At 36.6% G+C, this 21,912-nt stretch overlaps 1 protein-coding gene across 1 annotated transcript in view; it reads left to right on the top strand.

Moving 5' to 3' along the window:
* Nucleotides 1–19,364, top strand: part of LOC149816550 (peptidyl-prolyl cis-trans isomerase CYP71-like) — a 57,360-nt gene extending 37,996 nt beyond the window's left edge. Inside the window, exons 9-13 of the mRNA XM_089987281.1 lie at nucleotides 8,788–9,005; nucleotides 9,750–9,882; nucleotides 11,197–11,420; nucleotides 18,605–18,758; nucleotides 18,971–19,364. Coding sequence (XP_089843407.1) covers nucleotides 8,788–9,005; nucleotides 9,750–9,882; nucleotides 11,197–11,420; nucleotides 18,605–18,758; nucleotides 18,971–19,054 — 813 coding nt within the window. The 3' untranslated portion in view covers nucleotides 19,055–19,364. The remainder of the gene's footprint in view (nucleotides 1–8,787; nucleotides 9,006–9,749; nucleotides 9,883–11,196; nucleotides 11,421–18,604; nucleotides 18,759–18,970) is intronic.
* The last annotated feature ends 2,548 nt before the right edge of the window (nucleotides 19,365–21,912 follow it).

The following is a 21,912-nucleotide window of genomic DNA, read 5'->3' as shown; positions in this document are numbered from 1 at the left end:
CCTGCAATGTCAAAACAAAATCTCAAGGATTTCATCTTTCATGTTTGGCACTGTAAATTTTCTGATTCTAAATGGCTGAAAACATCTTAACAGAAAGAAGATTCTCAATGAGTTTTATTTTCCTATTTAAGAGCCTGAGCTCTCAAAAATAATAACTAGACTAGTTGGCACAACTGAATAACCTGAAAATGTACATTTTCTGTTCCATAAGAAACTAGGAAAAGATTCAGTATCCAACACATTTTGGTCAAAATTAATCAAAAAGCAAAAGAAAACAAGAAAACGAACTAAATTTCATATAATTGAGGAGAAAAACAGAGAAAGATACAAAATCCAATACATTTGATCAAAACTCTGAAGAAGTTAGATATAAAAAAGCAAAAAAAAAAACAAGTGATCTAAATTCTGAATCATCTTCGAAAAAGAAAACAGAAACATTCAGGAATTCTTGCACTCACGCAAATGCACACAAGCCATGTAGAGATTGGAACTCATGCACTCACCATGAAGAAGAGGGGAAGTGGGGAAAGGAGAGATAAATGAAAAGTGATAATTGAAGCTGTATGATCATTTTAATGTTCCAAGTGAATATAAAGTATACCTGTTGATACTAAAGAGGGGTTTAGGAAGCTTGGAAGTGAGAACCTTCCTGAACCATTGAAACCTATATATAAATTATTAGACTGGGTATACTTGTGTTTGTACTTAAGGTTTGGATCCGGACCCGGATCCAAACTCCTCTTATGTAATATGTCTAATTGATATTAGACAAACTTGTAAATGCTGTAACTTATTAGGGCTATTTGTGTCATATAGCCATGTATTAGGTCATGTATTATGCTTTACAACATGATTAGTTGCAGCCCATTCACTTTCTCCTTTGCAGCTTCTTGTTCATCAATTCTGGGCTATTCTTACATGGTATCAGAGCGACTCTGATCCAAGGGCTGAAGGTTTTTCCAGCAGGTACGTACCTAAGAGACCTAACTCTCCTTCTTATCTCTCTTCTATTCATTTGCTGTTCTCTTTTATTCTTCTCCAGTTTTCTCTGGATTACGATTTTGCTCTTCAGATCTGTAACTGAGTTGGGTTTGTGCTGAACTAATTTCACGATAACCCTATTTCTTGCCTCAAATCAGTTTCACGTCTTCTTTGGGTTTGCGTCAAATCCATTTCACGACAACCCTATTTCCTGAAACTGATTTATTCTTGCCCCAAATCAGTTTCACGTCATTTTTTTTTTCTCTTTCTCTGTGTTGCTTTGTTTGATTCTTCTCACGTTACTCTTGCATATCAGGTTTGTTTGTTGGATCGGGTTTTGTTTTCCCAGATCTGTGCATCAGATCCGATAACTGGCTAGAATCAAATCTAAAGTTCCCTTTTAGATTTACCTTTCTCTATCTATCTTCCTTAATCCTTGATTTAGCCTGCTGCCTCTTTACATTTGTTACTGCTGTGTGCAATCTTACGTATGCAACTTTGAAATCAGATTGGATCTGTACACCAGATCTATTATTTCTCGTTCAAGTTAAGTACTCAAGTTAAAAAAAAAAAAACGAGACTTGTTGCATCGTGATCTGTCTGCAGATACCTTCATTCTGTTCTACTGATTGCACTTTTCAAAAAAAAAAAAGGTTTAGCCATGGATGCTTCTTCTCAATCATTTCTCTCATCTAATTTTCTCGGTCAACTCATTTCTGAAAAACTTACCAATTCCAATTTCCTGATTTGGAAAAGACATTTTTCCTTTTATTCAAAGTCAAGGTCTCTCTGGACATCTCACTGGATCAATCCCAGCTCCTCCAGAATTTATCATACAGGAAGCTAAGAATGTAAATGAGGCTGATCTCATACCACAAATTCCAAATCCTCAATATGAGATTTGGATGAAGCGTGATCAAGCTGCAGTTGCCTTTATCATCTCCACTATCTCTCAAGAAGTATTGGTGGGGATTCCAGATGAATGCTCAACAAAAGAATTATGGGACAGACTAGTGAAGACGTACTCTCAGATATCAGAAGCTAGAATCTCCTTTCTTCAGCGTGAATTTCAACTCCTGACTAAGGGTTCCTTGTCCGTCATGGAGTACTTGAATAAGGTTAAGATCATCAGTGATCAACTTGCAGTTGTTGGGTATGAAGTGGCAGATAAAGACAAGGTCAGACAAACCTTGAATGGATTGGGACCGGAATTTCATGTTCTCTCGACTTCCTTGTTATGCCTGCCTGATCTACCATCATTTGAAGACTTGCAAGCCAAATTACTTCAATATGAGATGACTTTGAAAGGGATGTCTCATGAGACTGGTGGACAGGTTCTTGCTACTGGGGTTTCTTTTGGCCCGGGACGTGGTGATAATAATTTTGGTGGTGGCAGAGGACGAGGTCGAGGTACTCCAGGGGGACGTGGGCTATTACCTACCCCAAATGCTTCACCTCTCTATAATGTAAAAAACGTACCCACCTGTTATCTTTGCAACAAGCGAGGCCACATTAAAGCCAATTGTTGGCACAATCCGCAGAACAAAGGAAAGTTCCAAAAGGGTGAGAGCTCGTCAGGACGAAAGGAAAACTCTTCAAAGTTCGGTGGCGATGTGAAAGAGCTTCTCTTGGCAACGCTGTCTGAACTTGATCTGAAGCGTGATGATAAAGGAGTGTGGTATATTGATTCTGGAGCAGCTACTCATGTCACAGGTAATGCGGGTAAATTTTCTACTTCAACTCCCTATTTTGGAAAAAGTAACATCGTTACTGGAGACGGGTCCCACCACCACATCACCTACATTGGAAATGTTTCTATCCCCTTGCCTAAATCCTCACTTCATCTGTCCAATGTTCTTCATGCCCCAGATATTACAAAAAAATATTATTTCTGTTTCTAAGCTTGTTGATCATACCAATTCTTCTGTTGAATTTACTCCATCTTCTGTTTATGTCAAGGATCTACAAACGAAGGAGACGTTCGCTAGAGGGGAACGCCGGGGAAATATGTATGTCTTCCAGGAGGATCCTTCTACTTGTGTTCAACCTACCTTGAAGACATCTCCTAAGTCTATGTCGTCAAAGAATATTCATGTGTTCAGTTTGCAATCTTCAAATAAATGTAATAAGCCTGATTTTTGGCATCTGCGTCTTGGTCATTGTGGTCGAGTCTTTGTTGAGCGACTAGTGTCTGATGGTCTTATTCCTGAGTCTAGCTTGATTTTTAGACCAGATAATAAAATGTGTTCAAGTTGTCAAATGTGTAAGAGTCATGTTCTTCCTTTTCATCCAATAAATGAGAGAGCTTCAAGGCCTTTTGAAATCGTCTGTTCCGATGTATGGGGACCGGCTCCTAATCCCTCTAATTCTGGTAGCAGATATTATGTTATTTTTATTGATCATTTCTCCCGCTTCACTTGGATATATTTCATGAAGAATAAATCCGAAGTCTTCTCTATTTTTCGTTGTTTTCATGCATTTGTCAAAACTCACTTTTCTTGCAATATTTTACATTTCCAAAGTGATGGTGGGGGGGAATACTCCTCCAGGGATTTTATCAATTACCTCCAAGATAATGGGATAACTCGTAGAGTATCTTGCCCGCATACGCCCCAACAGAATGGAATTGCAGAACGAAAACACCGTCACATTGTGGAAAGCGCTATGAGCATGATGCACGGCAGCCGTACTCCCATAGGACTCTGGACAGAGGCTTTTCACTCTGTTGTTCACCTTATTAATCGTCTGCCCATGAAGCTTTTAGAAAATACATCCCCTTATTTCATCCTATTTGGGAAACATCCCGATTATGATGAATTAAAAATTTTTGGCTGCATGTGTTATGTTCATATTGACTCTTCTTTGCGAAACAAGTTTGAGGTTAAGGCATCAAAGTGTAGGTTTGTCGGATATGCAGATCATCACAAAGGGTACAGGTGTTATGATCCTGACAGCAGACGAATCAAGATATCTAGGAATGTAGTTTTTGATGAAAATGATTTTGGAGAAGGAGAATATGTTTCTGCCCAAACCAATATGAATGCGCTATTTTATGATCCATGGCTCAGTGCAAAGCTATTTCCTGCAACCAACAATGAGTATTCTTCTTCCTGTGCTCAAGGAACATCCTGTCAAGATGGAAATAGTAGCATACAAGAACTTGAAGTAGAACATCCTCCAGAGATTCACAAGTTTGCTGGGCAAGTTTATAGGAGAAGAGAAAGGGACTCACCCTTGACTCCGGATGATATTGAACAAGAAGAGCCTATGTCATCCAATGACATTACTTCTCCAATTTCTAATCCAGTAGCCATTCCGATCAGACGATCTGAAAGAGCTCGGCATCCCATTGAAAGGTGGGTCAGTTATGAGAATTTCACCATGGATTTTCAATTGTTTTTGTCACAGATTGAGAAAGAGACTGAGCCTAGACACTTTCATCAAGCCATTAACTCCAAAAAATGGATTCAAGCTATGAATGAAGAGATGGAAGCCTTGTACCAATGTCAAACATGGACAGTTGTCCCCCGACCTCCAGATAAGATTGTTGTTGGGTCACGATGGGTCTACAAAATCAAATACAAACTGGATGGGAGTGTTGAACGATACAAAGCTCGTCTTGTAGCAAAGGGATTCACCCAAGAGTTTGGACAAGACTATGATGAAACTTTTAGTCCAGTTGTCAAAATGGGCACAATTCACATTGTTTTTTCATTGGCTGTAGATTATGGTTGGAGAATAAGTCAGCTAGATGTGAAGAATGCTTTTCTTCATGGAGATTTGAAGGAAGAAGTATACATGGAACAACCACCAGACTATACAGAAGGAGATTCAAAGGAGTATGTATGTAGACTAAATCGAGCACTCTATGGATTGAAACAAGCATCTCGATCTTGGTTTGAGAGTTTCTCCCTAGAAATTCAAAAACATGGTTTTTATCGATCACAATTGGATCACTCCATTTTTATTCTTCGAGGCAAGGAGTTTACCACCTTCTTGTTGATATATGTTGATGATATAATTATTACAGGAAGCAGTGAAAATCATGTTCAAGAAACTAAAGATCTCCTGAGTCAAAGGTTCAAAATGAAGGACCTTGGAAACCTTCGATACTTTCTTGGAGTAGAGGTGGATAATCAAGGAAATAAACTTACTTTGACCCAACATAAATACACCCTAGATCTGCTAGAAAAGGGTGGAATGCAAGATTGCAAGCCTCTTGCTACTCCTAGTGCGCTTAACCAGAAACTAAGTGTGCAAGACAGAGACTTGTATCATGATCCCACCAAATATCGGAGTCTAGTGGGAATGCTTCAATATCTTACCTTTACCAGGCCCGATATTACATATTCAGTCAATCAAGTTTCCCAATTCATGCATGAGCCAAAGACGGGACATATGGATGCAGTAAAAAGGATACTGAGGTACTTGAAGAGTACTGTTGGAGATGGACTCTTGTACACCAAAAGCAGATCCATGAATACTGCTCATGACATCATTGCTTATTCAGATGCGGACTGGGCCAGGGATCCTGATGATCGAAAGTCAGTTTCAGGGTATTGTGTTTTCATTGGTGCCAATCTTGTTTCTTGGAGTAGCAGAAAACAGAAGGCCGTGGCTAGATCTAGCACGGAAGCAGAATATAGAGCGATGACTGCTGCTACGGATGGCTGCTGCTACGGCAGAAGTGACATGGACTAGACATTTGTTAACAAAGTTAAAGGAGCCGATTGCTGGTTGCTTTCTTTTGTGTGACAATCAAAGTGCTATTCAAATATCTCTTAATCCTATTCATCACAGCAAGACCAAGCACATTGAGATTGATCAACATTTTATCAGACAGAAGATTGAGGAGAAAGAGATGGAGCCTCATTATATTAGAACAGAAGACCAAGTGGCCGATTTGTTCACCAAAGGACTCACAAAGTGCCGGTTTTGGTTTCTAAAAGGCAAGTTGTCCATGATTCAAAATCATGCACAACTTGAGGGAGGATATTAGACTGGGTATACTTGTGTTTGTACTTAAGGTTTGGATCCGGACCCGGATCCAAACTCCCCTTATGTAATATGTCTAATTGATATTAGACAAACTTGTAAATGCCCTAACTTATTAGGGCTATTTGTGTCATATAGCCATGTATTAGGTCATGTATTATGCTTTACATTATAAGTATTGAAGAGGTCACGATTTTTCCATAATGGAAAAACGTGATTAGTTGCAGCCCATTCACTTTCTCCTTTGCAGCTTCTTGTTCATCAATTCTGGGCTATTCTTACATAAATATCCTGTCACATGGGTGCGGGGGTGTGGCACTTTCAAAAAACATGGGTGCGAGGGTGCGGCAATATATATATTATATATTATATATATATATAATTTTTAAGTTTTAACAGTTAACAACATTAACACTAATGAAATAAAAAATAATCAAAATGTTCATCTCAAGTGGAATGTGGATGAAAAAGAAGCACACAAAATTGGTTCAGACATCATTCAAGGAAGTAGTTTTGAATTTGGGAATGGAGATGTAAGTACCATTATCCGGTTATTCATCTTCTCGTTAAAAGTTCTACTGTTTAGGTTTGCATAAGACTCATCCAATTTAGAGGACATATATGGAGATTTATCTGCATTAGTTCACTTACTGTTGATCCCAATAATCTATCAATAGCATTTTTTCCTATTCTTTTACTCTCTATAATAGTCATATGTTCTTTTTGAGGTGGAATACAACTGTGCCTTTGCAGTTCCATGCTTTTGACTTCCGTGCAACCACAAAAAGATAACCATTCTCACAGCTTCTGCATTGTCTGTATCTCTATCCATTGACATTGAGTTTGAGCCGGAAAAGGAATTTGTTCATTAGGGTGGAACTAAGAAAGGATGATGTTAATTTTCGTAGGCCTTTGCTGGCGTAGGTTTGCAGGTAAGGGTACACAGAGAGAGAGAGAGAGAGAGAGAGAGAGAGAGAGAGAGAGAGAGAGAGAGAGAGAGAGAGAGAGAGAGAGACCTGATAAGTGAGGAGGAGCGGCCAGAAGGAGTCGGAGAACGTCAGCGTCGGGGTCGGCGAAGTCGTCGGAGGTGATGTCGACGTCGACTTCAGGAGGGAGGCTGGGGAGGAGCATTAAGGCAAAAGTATTTTGCCCTAATCCTCCTCCTCTCAAGCAATAAAACATCATTTTTTTTTAGTTTTAAATTTGGACAAAAATGACCCTGGGTGAGTTGACCGCACTGAGTGCCACACCCTCACGTGCACCCGCATCGCGTCAATGCGGGTGCGGCACCCGGTTAGCCGAATCCCTGTGACTTAGTAAATATCAAATGAAACACACACACACACACGTATAGTTATATATGTATATATATTCTTACGTACATATGTAAGTTTAACTCCTAAACTGTCCTAAATGGCTTCAATGGAGAAAAGTTTCAGATGTTTGATTAATCCAAATTTACAGATTTAATTTCTATAGGCTAGTGGAAAACATGTATTAGATTATATTTTTTTCATGTTTAGATGTGTTTTTTAGGGAGATTGAAAATCAATGGTTCATATTGCATCAAAAACTTGATGAATCTTATATCTGATTAATTAATTTTCTAAATTGTTTGGGTTTAGGTTCAAAAGTAGAAGCAATTTTGTGTCAATCTGCTGATGTTGAGCACAGTGTTCAGGAATATGCGCAGGGTTTGCCTTTTGACTTATCTGATGTTGGGGACGGGGGAGTGAGAGATTGAAGGAGGTTGGAGAGAGAGAGAGAGAGAGAGAGAGAGAGAGAGAGAGAGAGAGAGAGAGAGAGAGAGGCGGGGCATGGGTTTAGCTGAGAAGAGCGAGAGAAATGGGGGGAGAGAGATTGAAGGAGACGTACCTGGAGTCGCTGCGCCGGAGATGGGCTGGGTTGGAGGCGGCTCAGACGAGAAGAGGAGGTGTCGGGGTCGGGAGGGGGGGGGAGGAAGTTTTTTGCCCTAATCCCCCGCCCAGCCCCATTTCATCAGTTTTTTTTTTCAAGTCCAGAATTGGACTGTTATGACCCTGGATGCGTTGACCGCATCCGGTGTCAGTTTGACCGCACCCGAGTCGCATCGCGTAGACGCAGGTGCGGCACCCTGCTGGCCGAATCCCTGTGACTTAGCTGAGGCCCTAGCTTTTAATAGCTATGCTGCCTAGGGATGCATCCACTCTTGCTTACAGCTACCGTACCTCACAAGGCCACTTGTGTTTGAGGGCTTGTGGGTTTGGTTATATTATAATGTGCATCTATGCATGTGGATTTAGATCCTTCTGCCCTTCTGCACATTGATCTAACAGTTTTTGTCTTTTTATTCTTGATTCCTGATGCATGTACGAGTCCTGTATTGTTCTAAAATATAATGATGAGAATGCTTGTTTAGATGCTCCCAAACTTACCTTCAAGTCTTGAACTTTGTTAACGAATGACACCATGTAAAAGGAAATTGACTTTCTACTGGTATATCTGTTCCTTTGTACAAAAGCATGAGCAAAGTCTTGGGCCTGAATCGTATTGTACATTTGGATTTTTTTCCAAATTTTCTTTATCAAATGTTTGTTTGTTTTTTTTATCATTTTTTTTAATTGTTCTGTCAAATTGTATTTTTGTTTAAGATCAGTCTTGTTTTATGTATGTAATCACCACCACTTCCTGGTGGTTACATCTGAATGTTTATCATCCTTCTTTTTTAATCGTTCTGTCAAATTATATTCTTGTTTAAGATCAGTCTTGTTTTATGTATGTAATCACCTCCAATTCCTTGTTAACATCTGAATTGCATCTTCCTTTGCTCAGATTGTTAATTTGCATACAAATAAAGTTGCTAGAATTCTTGGAAAAGTGGAGAACAATGAACGCTTCTTAAAAATTGCTCTTTACCAAGGTGACAGAAGTAGTAAAAAGGCTAGGAAAATTCCTACAGCTTCAGCAAATGTTAATGAGAGCAAAGAGCCCTGGACAGACCCTACCTTGCTTTGCTGTGCTTTCAAGAAGCACCGAATTTACTTATTCAGGTTCTTCACTGTAAATATTCTTGTCTGTTATGCTAATCTTCTTTTCCTTTGTTGGCATGGATTTTAGACCTTGTAATTGCTAAAATCTCACAAATTTGGACTCGGCTTGATCCTTTTGGGTGATGATTGGATTTTTCTGAGTCACCTCATGTGGAACAGCAAAAGAAGTTGATTTAAATGCTCAACTCTATGAAGAAAATGACTGCTTTGTGACAAAATCCATCAATTGTTAGGGAAATTCAGTGTGTGCTATCTTTCAAAATAAGATCCCTAAGAACCAGTGGCTTTTCATCTCTTTAGTTTGCCACATTGTGGCGATTTTAATTCTTTTTTGTTCTTATTCAGTTTAGTCACATGATAAAACTGGTTGTTTGATACTGTTTTGAAAGGCTTCTTTCTTCCCTGCTTTCTGTATTTCAGTCTTTGCTGTATTGTATTCACACAAGTTGTGTAGCAAGAGAATTCTGTTCATACTAACTGCTTTGAATTAGCTAGTGTGGTTCAATCTTTTTTAACATTATAAGAGACATTGATTAATGATTCAGTTTATTGGGTTTTAAAGGTACATGCTAATCATAGCTACTAGTGATTGTTGAAATTTTTAAAATAAGAAACTGAAAGAAATCAATGATCCAAGTGCATGTGGAACCAACTTTCATGTGTTTCATTCTGTCTATTATTAAAAGTGTCGAATTTTGTGTCTGACTGTGATACAAATCATGCCATGTGGCTTTGTTACAATAGTCGGAGAGAGCCAGAGGAGCCTGAAGATGCAACCAAGGGGAGGGATGTTTTCAACGAAAAGCCACCTCCTGAAGAACTTATGGCAGTTTCTGATATTGGGAAGGCTGTAACCACATCTTTACCTGACAATGTGGTAAGATTTTAAATCGCTCTCTCTCACACACACTCACAGTCAAAGGTGAATTTTCCTTTCCGATCTCTTTGAAAGAACCATTCAGTGTAAATTTTGAACCTTAGAAGACCATGTGTGCACGTGGATGCACATAAACAAAATTATTATGAAGAGTAGTAAGTCATATTTTATATTTGAGTTGTTTTTCAACTGTAATATGATATTGCCATTATTGATTGTGAGATCTGTGATTTGTAGGGCATATTATTAATAATATTATATCATTATCAGTTCTCTTCATCCTTCAGTTATGTTTTACTTCCATAATCAGCAAGTAGTGCATATCAGCTAAACAAGTTTTTCATCAATTCTTCATAGGCTATAGATTGTCTATGGGGTTATCTTATCCCTAGCAACTTCAATCCTTGTTCTTGCTGGCTCAACATGAATACCATGCTCATTCTTGTTTTTTCAATCCATGTGCTTTCTCTAAATTGACAATCATCATTTTTAGATTTTGTTAAATAATTAATTCTTACACTAAACAAACATGAAATTTAAGAATAATCACTTTTATTTTAGTTTTTATTTGTGTTCCATTTCGATTCCCATTCAATTCTTATATTGTTTTTTTTTTATTCCTTGCTTCCCGCTCTCTATATATTTTAAAATGCATCGCTTCTCGCTTCCGCTTCCCGTATCGTTTTCCGCTGCCGCTTCCTAGTTTGACAACCTTGGTTATTGCTATTACTATTATGTTTTTATTGTATATGAATCTCTTGTTTATTTTCTTATTTGAAAATTTGCTGAGACTCTTGCATTGTTATTTATAAATGCTTTTACTTTATCTATTCTTATTTTTTCTAATTAGGTGATAAGTTACTGAAGATATTGATGGCCTCAGCCCTTGAGGGTTCTTCATGCTTTTTACAGCATTCATTCTTAGTAAAAGTTTGGGTTTCATAAATTAATTTGTTTGGGTAAACAAATATTAGAAATTAACCAATACCTGCCCCCATGTTGATGGTTAATTAGCTCTTAGTGAGTTCCTGTGTTACTGTTCTGTGATTTAGATCTTTATATCAAAAGCACTAGGTGCCAAGCCCCTGAAGTCCTAGGTGTCTCTGTGGCATACATCCCTAACCAATGAAAAAGGAACATAGCTAGTCTAGTCAGTCCACTAGGAAGAAGCTGAATATGAGCTTTAACTACTAAAGTTTATATTATGTATGCTCCGGCAAGTGAAGGCCAATATTGCATTTTGGTTGAATGTTTCTAGTGGCATTGTTCTGTTATTTAAATTTGATTTTTGTAAGTTCCATTTATATTTTGCAGATTTTACACACCACACTTGGGGACATACACATGAGACTGTATCCTGAAGAGTGCCCTAAAACTGTTGAAAATTTTACAACACACTGCCGAAATGGGTATTATGACAATCTCATTTTCCATCGGGTGATTAAAGGGTTCATGATTCAGACTGGTGATCCATTAGGAGATGGCACCGGTGGACAGTCCGTTTGGGGAAGGGAATTTGAAGATGAGTTCCACAAAAGGTAAATGAAGTTTTTGGTTGTTTGAATGTGTTCTCATTAGCGCACACGCGTGCACACACACACACTCACATATAGGGGTAATATTTGGTCATGTCGACCTGACCATCCGATCAAGCTAGAAATCATAACCATGGACCCAATTGGACCTCATAGAGGGATTCAACATGGTCCAAGTGCTAGGAACCAGCTTTTGGATTGTATTTTTCGATGAAAAGTCATGATTTCGTGAGCTGAGAAAATTGCAATGGGACTATCCAAGAGCCGATTCCTACTAACCAAACCAGCCATGTAGATCACATCTGCTAGGTTAGTTTCATGAAAAACAACCATAAAATGAAATAAAAAAACTCACTTGTACGTAATGGCAGTCTGACCAAAATATATATATATATATATATATATATATATATATATATATATATGGGCCAGTAGAATATGTGAACTGGAGTATGAACTGAGATTTTCATGGGTTTTATTTATTTTTTCTTAAATTTCATCGTACAGATGTGATCCAGATGCTTGGTTTTATAAACAGACTTTTGGATCATCCGATTACGATGCATAAGGACCTTTTAAGGCTTGAAAATCAATGACTTAGAACTTTTGTAAATATTCAATCATCCAAAAATCATATTTTTTCATCGAAAATACATCATCCAACAGTTGATTACTTGCAAATGGACCACGTCGAATGCATCCGCAGGGTTGAATTTGCAAAAAGAATGTCGGAAATGCCTAGTTCACACTCTGATTTGTAATAAAATGATAGTCTTCTACAAATGCAAGAACTCAGAAACAAGTGTCTATTGGAGACACTACAAGCATGACCCTTGAAAGTGTATAAATGGAAGAACACTTGAAAAATAAATAATATTTTATTCATGCACAAAAATGTTTAATAAGCATTGATGCTTACAAAGGAGGGGATCACCCCTATTTATACAAGAAGGAAGAGGGAGTAGAGTCGTTGGACCTAGTCCAACGACTCTATTTCTAGCCGTTGGACTAGGTCCAACGATTAGGAGTTTAGTTAAGATCTCAAAAGATCTTGACTATGTAGTTCAATTTGAACTACAAAAGAAAAAAAAAGAATAAAATAAATATATATTGTATATTTATTTTATTATTATATATATAATACATATATTACATGTTTACATTTTAACACTCCCCCTCAAACTTACGGTTCAATGAGCGAAAGTTTGTCTAAGAGAATGTGAAATCTGGGAGCAAAAAAAGGCTTTGTGAAGAAGTTTGTTAATTGATACTCTGATGTAACATATGGCAGATCAATGGTTCCTTGTAAGTACTCCTCTCTGATATTGTGATAGTCCATCTCAATGTCTTTGGTGCACTCATGGAATGTTTGGTTGCTTGTAATGTAGATGACACTTTTGTTGTCATAACACATTTTTGGCGCTTGTGTCGCTTCAGCTCCCATATATGCTAGCAATCGTCTGAGCCAAACAACTTCCATAGTGGTGGTTGCCATGACTCTGTATTCAGCTTCGGTGGAGGAAAGTGATACCTTTTTCTGCTTATTGCACCTCCACAAAATCAAGGATTCACCTAAGAACACACAAAAACCAGTGGTTGAGTGCCTATTATTGGGATCACCTTCCCCGTTAACATTATTATATGCAATTAAATTTAAAAAAAATGAAGCAGACAAGAAGAGGCCTCGTGAAAGAGAGAACTTTAAGTATCTAATAATGCGCAAAACAGCTCCCATATGTAGAGAGGTGAGACCATGCTGAAACTGCCTAGCAGTGTGAACAACATGTGCGATATCTAACCTAGTAATGGAAAGATAAGAAAGAACTCCAATAAGTTGTCTGTAAGGAGTAGGATCGTTAAAAAATTCTTCATCATCAAATTTCATTTGAACGTTGACAACTTCTGGAGTGTCCACTTTCTTATCATCTGAAATTCCAGACCTGAAAACAATATCAAAAGCAAATTTAGATTGAGATATCAAATACCCACGAGGGGAATAAACAACTTCAATGCCTAAAAAATATCTTAATAACCATAAGTCAATCATTTCAAAGTGAGTTTTAAGAAGAGTTATCATATTTGCAACTCTCTGTTTGTCGCCTTTGGTGATGATCCTATCATCCACATAAAGGAGGAGAATAATGATGCCTGCATCAGATTTCTTAATAAACAAAGCATTGTCAGTTAAACAAGGTTGAAAACCAATATCAAGCATAACATGACTAAATCTGCCATACCTGGCTTTGAGATCCTGTTTAAGACCATAAAGAGCTTTTTCTAGACAAAGAGTTTTATCTTTAGGGATACTGATACCAGGTGGGGCTTCCATGTATACTTCTTCGATGAGATGCCCATTCAAAAATGCATTTTTGACATCCAATTGAAAGATAGGTCATTTTCTAATGGAGGCCAAGGCTATTAAGGTTCTGACAGTGGTCATACGGGCCACAAGAGCGAATGTTTCTTCATAATCAATGTTATACTCTTAGGCGTATCCTTTTGCCACTAGACGAGCTTTATACCTTTCCAAGGTTCCATCACTTTTGGTTTTGATTTTATATACCCACCTACAACCTATAGGTTTCTTACTCGAAGAAATATCTTGGATAGTCCAGGTGTTGGCATTTTCCAATGCATCCAATTATGTTTTCATGGCTTCTATTCATTCTATATGATTTTTGGCTTGAGAATTGGATGATGGTTCAACATATGATTGTATTAATGCAATGGCTGCCCTACATGTGGGTGAAAAAGATTCGTAAGACACAAATTTTTCAGGAGGTCTAGAAATTTTAGACGTCCTTCTGAGTGAAACTTCAGAGTATTTTTCTAATGCACATAGAAGATTTTGCTCTCTACGTCTTGAATATTGTAGACTAACATCCCTATGGATTTACTCTCCATTATCATCATTTTCAACAGCAATAGGACTTTGATCTTGGTCAAAGTCACATTCAAAATCACATTTATTGGATTTTGAAGTTAGATTAATTAAAAAAGAATATTTAGTGACATTCTTGGATTTTTCAAATTCAAAGAAACTTTTTTTTTTCAAAAAAGATACATTTTTTGACACATATTTTTTCATTTTGAAAGTCGAAACACCTGTAGCCTTTTTTATTATCAGCATATCCCAAAAACACATATGGGATTGCACGTTGAGAGAGTTTGTCATTTTTGTTGGTAAAAACAAAATATTTGCATCCAAAGACTCTTAATATAGAATAATATGGAGCTAGAGGAAGATGGCATTCTATTGATGAGGTAGGTGGCAATTAGGACCACTTCAGCCCAAAAACTTTTTGGAACCTGATTTGCAATTAGCAAGGTCTTAGTAGTTTCCATAATGTGCTAATGTTTACGTTCGGCTAGGCCATTTTATTGTGGAGTGTGTGGACATGATCTTTGATGTGTAATGCTATGTAAATTGAGATAGTCTTTGAATTCTTTGGATATAAACTCTCTCACTGAATCAGTGCAAAAAATGAAAATATCATTTTGAAACTTATTTTTAACCATTTTATTAAATATTTTAAAGTTGACAAAAACTTCAGATTTATGTTTAAGAAAATAAATCCATGTCTAGAAAAGTCATCAACAAAAATGACATAATATGCAAAACCACCTTTGGAAATAACTGGTGCAGGGCCCCAAACATCCGAATATATTAACTTAAGTGGTTGTGAAGAAACAAAAGTTCTATTAGAAAATGATAATCTTTTTATTTTGCTAAGAATGCAGTCTTTACAAGAAAAACTTTTAGAATTACAAAATTTTCCCAAACTTGGAAAATATTGAATTTTAGACATGTGAGGGTGGCCAAGTCTTTTGTGCCATAAATCCAATTCTAATTTCTAACATTATAACAAAATGCATTCTTGAGCAATTCCAAAAAGTACATGTAATAGAGTCATCCTTCACTATAGCCTTCCCCAATCAGCTTTCCTGACTGACAATCCTGTACCCAACAACCATGAGAAGAGAATGAGATATTACATCTAAACGGATAAGAGATTTAAATTTAGTTTAGGGATATATCTAACTTCTAGAATAACAATTTTTTTGGATTTTTGAAAATTTCAAAATATCCTACTCCTTTTATTTCAAGAGATGTGCCATCGACGGTAAAAACTTTTAACACACTTGAGTTATTTTTAAGGCATTCAGATAGTCAATTGACATTCGGGGTCATGTGAAAAGAAGCATCAGAATAAAAAAGCCAAGGAAAGTCACCTGGACCTGAGAAAGATGCAACAACCGCTCCAGTTGAGGCTTCAGTTGAGGAGGATACTCCTTTGAAAAGAGGTTGAAGAATTTTCAATAATTGAGCATTAAATACAGGTGCATCTTGATCTTTTAACTCAGATTCAACAGATGTAACTCTTTTTTTTTCTCTTCTTTTTAACTTTGGGCATTGAGGCCTATAATGCCCCGATTCATGATAATGTTGACAAATAACTTTTCTTTTGTCAAAGTCACTATTTTGCCTTCCAAAATTAAGGAGTTTGTAAGTGCGAGTATGGTTTTCTGGTCTAGACATAGCTAGAACTGAGTCATCATCAACTTTTGGAGTATTTTTTCCAAGTTTATTTTTCTCTATAGTGAGCTCTTCTATAATATCAATAATAGAAGGGAATTTTTTCACGATTTTAAAGGATCGATTTGGTGGATTCAAACTCCAGCCTTAAACCATTCACAAATTGATAAAAATGTTCCATATCGAATTATTTTTGGCGAAGCTCGATATTTTCGACACAATGCCATTTGGGCTCAAGAAAAGCCAACTCTTCTCAAAGTCCAGACAACTCATTGTAATACTCTTAAGTAATTTTGTCTTTTTTAGTCATTGTCTGAACTTTGTCTTATAAATTGCACACATCTGCAATATCTTTAAGAGAATACATATTTTAAAGGTATTTCCAAGCCTTATGAGTATGCTCAAACTTAGCAAGACTATAGCATTTTTTAATGTCTACGCTATTAATTAGCTATGGCATAATTTTTGCATGCCCTATCGTCCACTCTTTCCATTTCTTTTCATAAGTGGCTAACGCTTTTCTCTTCTCTTCTTCCATTAGAAGAACCTCTTTGTCACCCTCTTTCTTGTTTAGAGATAGTTTAGGTTTTGAATTGGAACCATCCACTCCATCACATAATCCTTTTTCCCAAATGTGGTGCTTCATAATCGAAGTCCACATTACATAATTAGTATCATTTAGCTTCATGGGTATGATGGTGATCTTATCATTGTTATTCATCTTTTACAAGAGTAAGAGAGGAATAGATGAGAGAAAAGAGAAAAAAAAATGTAGACAAGAGAATGAGAGAGAGGATACAAAACTGATTTTTGTAGCACAAGTCTTTCTTATTTCAAACAAATCTTCTTGAGCCAAAAACAAGTTTATGAAACACCTTTTGCAAATGAGGCATGAAAATCGAGGCCGAAGCACTTCAAGATCTAAGGTTTTCGTATATCTGATACCATGTAATGAAATGGTAGTCTTCCACAAATGCACGAACAACTCACAAACAAGTGTCTATTGGAGACACTACAAGTATGACCCTTGAAAGGGTATAAATGGAAGAACACTTGAAAAATAAATAATATTTTATTCATGCACAAAAATGCTTAAGAAGCATTGATGCTTACAAAGGAGGGGATCACCCCTATTTATACAATATGGAAGAGGGAGTGGAGAGCTCTTCCAATAGAGTCAATGGACCTAGTCCAACGACTCTATTTCTAGCCATTGGATTTGGTCCAACGACAAGGAGTTTAGTCAAGATCTAAAAAGATCTTGACTACGTAGTTTAATTTGAACTACAAAAAGAATAAACGAAAAGAGAAAATAAAATAAAATAAAATAAATATATATTATATATTTATTTTATTATTATATATAATACGTATATTACATGTTTTCATTTTAACATGGTTCACATATTTCTAGTTAACATATTCTAGTGACCCATATATATATATATATATATATATATATATATATATATATATATATATATATATATATATATATATATATATATGAGAAAATATTTGCTACTAATGAATGTAAGGAACTAATGAACTAGAAATCATAGGTGCAAGTTGTATAGACTCAAGCTAACCGCATAGATGTGTTCAACGTGGTTTTATTGCTAAGGATCAAGCCTTGGATCATGCTTTTCTATTGTAAAAATGTGATCTTTTGAGTTATAAATTTTTGGCACATTGTGGGCCTGGTTTTTGGACCCTTTAGAAACCTACTTGTCATAGTCACATGATTCAAAACAAGTTTCCTACTGAACAAACCATGTAGACCATATTCTTAATATTTGATATACAAAAAAGTGAAAAATATTGAAGAAAAAGGTGATTTCTACTCATTAGTTCCTTACCTTCATTAGTAGCCAATGTTAACCCTATATATATAGGAAAAGTGGTAGCTGCCTACCACTTTTCTAGCATACCGCCAGCTTACAGAGTGGACGAGTGTTTTCAAGTTGTTTTTTACAAAATTGACCCTGCAGATGTGTTTGACATGATTGACTTGCTAAAAAATGACACTTGAATTATGTTTTTTCTATAAAAAAACATGATTTTGAAAGTCTTGAATATTTATGAAAATTTTAGACAGTTGATTTTTAAACCTTAGAAAAACCTACCTGCATGTCGGAATTGGACAATCCAAGAGTTGATTCCAATACAATCAAGCATGCAAAACACATCTCTATGGTCAGATTTAATGAAAACATGAAAAAACCCTTCAAATGCCTGGTAGGCTGGCAGTTGGCCAAAAAAGTGGTAGGCAGCTACCACCTACTCTCTCTCTCTCTATATATATATATATATATATATATATATATATATATATATATATATATATATATATGGTTCAGTATAGCTGTCTTTCTTTTGTCAATGAGGCACGTAGTGTTGTAGAGTTTGTTGTTAAGAGTGCTTTTCTGCTTGGTTGGAGCATGTATCCTGGTCATGAGTCTTCAATTAATTGGTTGTGTAGCACTGGCTCTATGCTGATGCATGATCCCAAGGTGCTGGGACATGATTGTGAACCAAAAAAGAGGACCTGCAATCATGACCCCTTTTATTGCTAAGTTTGCCGTCATTGATCAATTGATTGTGCATGATTCAACTCGATGGTTATATTTGTTTCTTTGATTGGTTCCAGCTTAAGGCACGACAGACCCTTCACCTTATCAATGGCAAATGCTGGACCAAATACGAATGGTTCACAATTTTTTATAACCACTGTTGCTACTCCATGGTTGGATAACAAGCATACAGTTTTTGGTCGTGTTATAAAGGGCATGGATGTAGTTCAGGTACATTCCTTTCCTGTCTCTGACTTTTTTTTTTTGTTTTAATTTTTCGATACTTTCTGGGGGATAATAATCCCCATGATATTCGAAACCGTGACACCTCAGTTATGATAGTCCAACTTAGCCATCTAGATGTGTCATTGGGTCCCCCTCCTATTGTTGGTTTTATTGTTTCTGATTCTCAATTTCTGTACTACAAATTTGTCTTTTGGCAGGCTATTGAGAAAGTGAAAACGGACAGGTCAGATAAGCCATATCAAGACGTAAAGATATTGAATGTAACGGTCCCAAAAACCTAGTTCCTCTTCTTTCTTTTCCCAACTGTTGTATAATCTACTACAGTTAAAGGTGTGTGTGCTCAAAATCGCCTGCAAGTCTTTGCCTGTTTGAGGCCACCGTTTAATCCTTTCTGGTTTTTGGGCTAGATGGGCTTTAGGCTTTCCTTGGAGGGGTAGCAAAGAAAATGGCTTCAGTCTCACCCTCTTGCATGTGAAAGTAGCTTGTTTCCAGGACATATTCATGACCTGTATTCAATATTTAAGGAACTTCAACTGTGAGTATGTATCATCTGCATTTTTTTCCTTTTATAGTAATTTGGCTTTTCCCGTGATATCTTTCACTTGCATTGCTGCTGAATGCTTGTAGATTTTTTTAGGATGGTTTGATAAAAGACCATTATCCAGGTTTCTCCGGTTGTCTCAAAGAGTGAATTGTGTTTTCTTGACTATTTGAATCTTTAAGTGTCTGTGTGCATGTGCGTGCACCGGAATGTGCATGATGGATATGATAGGCACAAGATGAGAATATGTGAACTTTGTAAGGACAGAACAGATATTTAATATTTAATGAATAGATTTACATTTTCAATAAATTTTATGCATAAGAATATGTTTACCATATAACAAGATTTAGAAAAACTGAAATATGTAAACCAGCAAAATATGTAAACTAGTATGAACTGCGATTTTTATAGGGTTTTTGCAAAATCTAACCCTACATATGCATTAGGCATGGGCCATGGCCTATTTGCTTGGAATAGACTATTGAATCATTGCAAACGGATCAAGAAATGTGATTTTGTATGCTTGAATATATACAAAAATTGAGCTGTTGATTTTCAGGACTTAAAAAAGATCATTTTTATACATTGTAATCAGATGATCTCGGAGTGTTTTTATAAAACCAAGCATCTAGATCCCATTCTTATGGTGAAATTTTAGAAAAAAAAACTGTGAAAATCTTCGTTCCTACCAGTTTACATGGTTTACATATTCCAGTTACCCACAAGATTCATATTGTAAAGTAAAAATGCACACAATAAGTATTTCAAGACTTAATTTTTTATTATTTTTGTGATGTTTTTTTCTACTATTAAGTTTTGAAATACAGAGAGAGCAAGGGGTTTTAAATTGAGGTGGGTTTTTTGTATTTTCGAATCTCCATTGGTCTACAAGCATTTCGTTGTGTTGAAAGTGTTGTCTTTTACCAAATATCAAATTGGTCGTGTCGTGTGTACTAGTTCCCCACTAGCATGGTTAAAAAAAGATCATTCATCCTTTGCTTGATGTCCAATATTTCTGTCGTCTCAGAAGAATGAACATGCCCGATGTCCACTTAAATTTCCTTATAAGTGAAGCTTGTCTCAAATAACCAAGGCCTCATATGGATTATGCTGGTTAATTTTTGTTGTCCTGATTTTGGGATTTTTATGAGTTTGTGATTCTCTCCTTTTTTTCCCCTTTAAGTTCTTTTCTCTATAAGTGGAATAGAATAACTCGTTCCATCATTGTGGTAGGCCCTTCCCTTGCTTTCATTGCATCAATGTGGATTACCTTGAGAAATAGCAATAGAGATTTTTTAGACATTTGTAATTCGTGGTTTAATTCACACATTGGGTATTCTTCATACATGAGTTTCATCAAGGCTTCCTTTGGATAAATGTTGATTCCCACACAGCATATGAATCAACAGTCAAAGGAACATATGTAGCATTTATCTAGGGAGGGGATGTATATGAAGAATGAAAAATGATTGTATTGTAGGAAATAAAGATGATGCAATGCATTTAAAAAAAAATTACTATTTGCCAAAATCTGCCGGATGATCAAAACCACAAATGTTGGGTGCCAAAATGATTATTTTAACTTTCACATGTGTGAACCGACTGAGGATACACAAATTTTCTTTGTGATAGACTTTACTAGTGTGTTCTACATGTGCCTATGAAAGATAGAGAGTAGTTGAAGACGAGTTATAGAACTCCACAAGTGGGGTGGTGGTTTAAAAAAGACCAAGTAGGGAGGCAGGTTGAATATTGGAAACAAAGCTTCTATCTATTAGAAAGAGGACGATTGCATTAACATGTGGGAGTTGATGTTGAACATGGCGGAGTTACCATGGTATGATCTCTGTCAAAAAATGGTTACATGTTATGGTCAGAAATTTAAAGAAAATGTTTAATCCATGCTTCAGGATCCAAAAGCTATCTCATCTGGTAATGTAGCCCTTCTCCTAGAAGAAAAGTCAATGAATACATGTTCACACCAAAGAGAAAGAGAATAAAGACTAGTCAAGCTCATAGGAGGCACCAACTTGAAAGGAAGAAAAAGTCAAGCTAGTGGGGCCTATAGATGGGGCAACTTAAAAGGTAAAGAAGAAAAAAAACAAGGGGGATGTCTCTCGGTCTTTTCCACTTTCCAAAAGTGTGCAAGGGGTCCAACAAGTCAAAGTTTCTTAATTTTTAATTATTATTTTGGTAAGTTTAGGTCTAGTTAGGATCTCATTAGGGAAAGACTTTAGTCCATCCAATTGACCCCCTTCATAGTCTAGTTTTGACTGCTAGTTAGGTCATATGTTGATAGGTAGAGGGTGCATGGATTTTATGGTTTGGGTTTTACTTTTTGGATTGCAGTCGGTCCAGACCCAGGCCTAGCACTATAAATAGAAGCTTGGGTCCTTTTGTTTTAGATTGTGATATTTTAATGAATTTTCTACTTATGAGTCAAGTTTTCTCGATCTCTCTATCTCTATGGTGAGGATCCTCAGTTGTGTTTTTGTTGATCCCTCTCTTCCATTGGCTCATACAAAGACCATGCTTCCATAGGCTGGTCGGTCATCCCTTTCGACGAGCTCAAGCTCTTTTGGCACCCGATGAGTG

The sequence above is a fragment of the Nuphar pumila genome, chromosome 14 (genome assembly GCF_984573655.1).
Source record: "Nuphar pumila chromosome 14, dmNupPumi1.hap1.1, whole genome shotgun sequence".
Lineage (NCBI taxonomy): Eukaryota > Viridiplantae > Streptophyta > Magnoliopsida > Nymphaeales > Nymphaeaceae > Nuphar > Nuphar pumila.
The sequence above is the reverse complement of the archived record's forward strand: the minus strand, read 5'-3'. Positions and strand labels throughout refer to the sequence as shown.